This window comes from Mesitornis unicolor, unplaced genomic scaffold, assembly GCF_000695765.1.
Source record: "Mesitornis unicolor isolate BGI_N332 unplaced genomic scaffold, ASM69576v1 scaffold11998, whole genome shotgun sequence".
NCBI classification, from domain to species: domain Eukaryota; kingdom Metazoa; phylum Chordata; class Aves; order Mesitornithiformes; family Mesitornithidae; genus Mesitornis; species Mesitornis unicolor.
In genome coordinates, this window is record NW_010201176.1 from 1,281 (window position 1) to 5,567 (window position 4,287).

Here is a 4,287-nt window from a genome sequence, read left to right on the forward strand (position 1 = left end):
CCGTCGAGGAGGAGATTCGGCGGCTGGAGGAGAAGTGGCGGCAACCGGCGTGTGAGTTCCTGCAGGTGAGACCCTGGGGGGCCAGAAACGGGTGACAAATGAGTCCGAAATACTCCTTAAAAAGAGGGGTACAGGGCCCTTGAACACACAACCCAACTTGTCAACCCAACCCAACAACCCAACCCAACCTCTCCAGGTGTCCAAGGGCCTTGACAACCCAACCCAACAGCCCAACCCAACATCCTGAAGTATCTGAGGTCCTTGACAACTCAACCCAACAACCCAACCCAACCTCTCCAGGTGTCCAAGGCCCTCACCAACCCAACAACCCAACCCAACAACCAAACCCAACAACCCAACCCAACAACCAAACCCAACCTCTCGAGGTGTCCCAGGCCCTTGACAACCCAACCCAACAACCCAACCCAACCTGTCAAGGTGTCCAGGGCCCTTGACAACCCAACCCAACAACTCAACCCAACACCCTGAGGTATCTGAGGCCCTTGACAACCCAACCCAACAACCCAATTTGTCAACCCAACCTCTTGAGGTGTCCCAGGCCCTTGACACCCCAACCCAACAACCCAACCCAACCCAATGTCTTGAGGTATCCAAGGCCCTTGACAACCCCACTTGACAACCCAACCCAACAACCCATCCCAAAGTCTCAAGGTGTCCAAGGTCCTTGACAACCCAACCCAACAACCCAACCCAACAACCAAATCCAGCCTCTCAAGGTGTCCAAGGTCCTTGACAACCCAACCCAACAACCCAATTTGTCAACCCAACCCAACAACCCAATTTGTCAACCCAACCCAACAACCCAATCCAACATCTCAAGGTGTCCCAGGCCCTTGACACCCCAACTTGACAGCCCAACCCAACAACCCAACCCAACATCTCCAGGTGCCCAAGGTCCTTGACAATCCAACCCGATAACCCAACCTGATAACCCAACCCAACAGCCCAACATCTCAGGATGTCCAAGGCCCTTGTCAACCCAACCCAACAACCAAACCCAGTCTCTCGACGTGTCCAAGGTCCTCAACAACCCAACAACCCAACCCAACATCCTGAGGTATCTGAGGTCCTTGACAACCCAACCCAACAACCAAACCCAACAACCCAACCCAACCTCTTGAGGTGTCCAAGGTCCTTGACAACCCAACCCAACCCAACAACCCAACCCAACATCAGAGGTATCTGAGGTCCTTGACAACTCAACCCAACAGTTGTTGAACAGTTGAGTTCAACCCAACAACCCAACCCAACAACCCAGCCCATCCTCTTGAGGTGTCCCAGGCCCTTGACACCCCAACCCAACCTCTCAAGGTGTCTAAGGCCCTTGACAACCCAACCCAACCCAACAACCCAACCCAACTTCTCAAGGTGTCCCAGGCCTTTGACAACCCAACCCAACCCAACAACTCAACCCAACAACCCAACCCAACCTCTCAAGGTGTCCAAGGCCCTCGACAACCCAACCCAACAACCCAATTTGTCAACCCAACCCAACAACCCAACCCAACATCTCCAGGTGCCCAAGGCCCTTGACAACCCAACCCGATAACCCAACCCAACAGCCCAACCCAACAACCCAACATCTCAGGATGTCCAAGGCCCTTGACAACCCAACCCAACAACCCAACCCAACAACCCAACCCAACTTCTCAAGGTGTCCCAGGCCTTTGACAACCCAACCCAACAACCCAACCCAACAACCCAACCCAACTTCTCAAGGTGTCCCAGGCCTTTGACAACCCAACCCAACAACCCAACCCAACAACCAAACCCAACCTCTCAAGGTGTCCAGGGCCCTTAACAACCCAACCCAACAACCCAACCCAACAACCAAACCCAACCTCTTGAGGTGTCCAAGGCCCTTGACAACTCAACCCAACAACTCAACCCAACACCCTGAGGTATCTGAGGCCCTTGACAACCCAACCCAGCAACCCAACCCAACCTCTCGAGGTGTCCCAGGCCCTGGACAACCCAACCCAACCCAACAACCCAACCCAACAACCAAACCCAACCTCTCAAGGTGTCCAGGGCCCTTGACAACCCAACCCAGCAACCCAACCCAACCTCTCGAGGTGTCCAAGTCCCCCTGTCCGTGACAAGAAGCGCTCATTCTGTCACCCAAACTGCTTCCCTGCGCCCACCCCCAGACACCGCTCAACCCCTGATTTAAGACACTCAAATCTGATGGAAGAGGGAGACGAAAGCCATTGGCTGATGGCCGATGACTCATTATATGACGTCACCATGACCTCACTCGACTCCCCGTGTAAACGTGGGCAAATTGGTGTTTAAGGCCTCATTTGAGACCCGTAATTAAGACCCAGCAGCGCCCGGAGTTGACCGCAGGGCCTTGAGGCGGCCTCTTCTTGCACCCCATGGGGTTGACCTTGCTCCTTCTCTTTCCTTTGCAGGACAGCGGCGACATCCTGAGCAGGTTTGCGCCTCTTCCCGCCCCGTTCGCGTGGTTTTTCTCCGCGGTGGCGACGCCGGTGGCCTCTGAAAACCCAACCGCGTACGATCCCCCCGTATCAGGGCCCCTCTAGGGACACGGGAGACCACCGGGACACCGCGAAAGGTCCAAGTAGGACGTTGAAGGCCACGGGATGAGGGTACCCCCAGCGCTTCCTCTCTATGGTCCATCCAAAATTTGGAGGCAGAATTTAAAAATTTAAACACATCCGGGTGGAGGGACAAATTTCGTGCCCTTTTCGGTCCCAATATTCCCGATTTCATCATTAAAAACCCCGTTGAAGGTCGATCGCCGCGTTTATGAGGGCAGGAAGTGACGTCAGAAATGGTTTCCTTTCCTTGCAGGCTCGAGGAGGCCGGGGCCCAAAAGGCAGAGGAGGCATCGCCCGAGTTGGGAGAGGAACCCACGGCTCCGCCCCCCAAAAATGCGGCCCTGAAGGAGACGCTGATGAAATTTCGAGGTGTGGAGAAGGCGGGGGAGGGGAGGGGTTGAGGACCCTCAAGACGGGGAAGGGGAAATTTTGGTTGGACCCGGTGGTCTTAAAGATCTCCGACCAAATTCTGATTCCCAAATATTTCAAAATCGAATTATTCTTTCCAAAGATTTCCAAATTGTTATTTCCAAATATTTCCAACCCAAACCGTTATTTCCAAATATTTCCACTATTTTTGAATGCTCACCTTCTCTCCACCCGCAGTGAGTCCGACGCTGGATCCAGAGACCGCCCACCCTCGCCTCGTCCTATCGGAGGACGGCAAGCGCGTCAGGTGGGACGACACCCGCCAACCCGTCCCGGATAACCCCAAACGTTTCGACTCCTCCCGTTGCGTCCTGGGCCTCCGTGGTTTCCGCGAGGGGTGCCACTACTGGGAGGTGGAGGTGGGCGAGGGGGACGCCTGGGCCCTGGGGGTGGCCAAGGAGTCGGTGAGGAGAAAGGGGCGAATCCGCGTCAACCCCGAGGTGGGGATTTGGGCGGTGGGGCAGTGCGGGAGCCAATACCAGGCCTTGGCCTCTCCCACCGTCCCCATCTCCCTCCCGGCCGCCCCCAGAGCGGTCGGGGTGTACCTGGACTACGAGGCAGGGCGCGTGGCCTTTTTTGACGCCGCCACCCAGGCCCCCATCTTTGCCTACCCCCCGACTTCCTTCGCGGGGGAGCAAATCCTCCCCCTGCTTTGTTTGGGGAGGGGGTGCCGGTTCACGCTGTCCCCTTGACCCCTCCATAACCACGGGGGTGGGGTTTTGGGGTGCTCACCCTCCCAGAGGTGGCTTTAGGGCAGCAAAAAAAGCCCAAAATTTGGGTGGAAAACGCTCATTTCCCCATCACTTTCGTCAACGAGGAGCGGCGATTGGCCCAGAATTTTTTGGGAGCGGGGCTGCTTTGCCCCACCCCACATTGGGGCACCAACGTTGGGCGCCAAGGTGCTTAAACGCCCCAAATTTCACTCTTTGAGTCACAATTAGGCCCCAAAATTCATCCCAAAGGCTCGGCCCTTAGCAGCAGACGAGGTTTGAAGACGCCCTCACAGGTTTTATCCCCCAGTTTCATCCCAACCCCTCCCGGAAGCTGCCTTGCACCCTCATAATTAAATATTTTGCCCGCCCCCGAGAACTCGTTTGCTTTGCGTCTGCCAAAATTTGGGCGAACCCCAGGGAAACTGGGATGAGCAGCTCCAAACTGGTTCCCAGTAAGAAATGGAGTGCGAGGGGTGAAAGGAGTGGAGTTTGCTTCCTTTTTTTCCCCCAAAAACCAGCTGGAAATGGGTAAATCTGATCGCTGGGAAACGCTGTTGGTT

The 4,287-nt window shown here is 55.7% G+C and overlaps 1 protein-coding gene across 1 annotated transcript in view; it reads left to right on the forward strand.

Moving 5' to 3' along the window:
• Positions 1–3,706, forward strand: part of LOC104544976 (E3 ubiquitin-protein ligase TRIM39-like) — a gene marked incomplete at its 5' end in the record, with an annotated part of 4,271 nt that extends 565 nt beyond the window's left edge. Inside the window, 4 exons of the mRNA XM_010189986.1 lie at positions 9–65; positions 2,436–2,458; positions 2,839–2,954; positions 3,192–3,706. Of these exons, the coding sequence (XP_010188288.1) occupies positions 9–65; positions 2,436–2,458; positions 2,839–2,954; positions 3,192–3,706 (711 nt within the window). The remainder of the gene's footprint in view (positions 1–8; positions 66–2,435; positions 2,459–2,838; positions 2,955–3,191) is intronic.
• Positions 3,707–4,287: the final 581 nt, after the last annotated feature.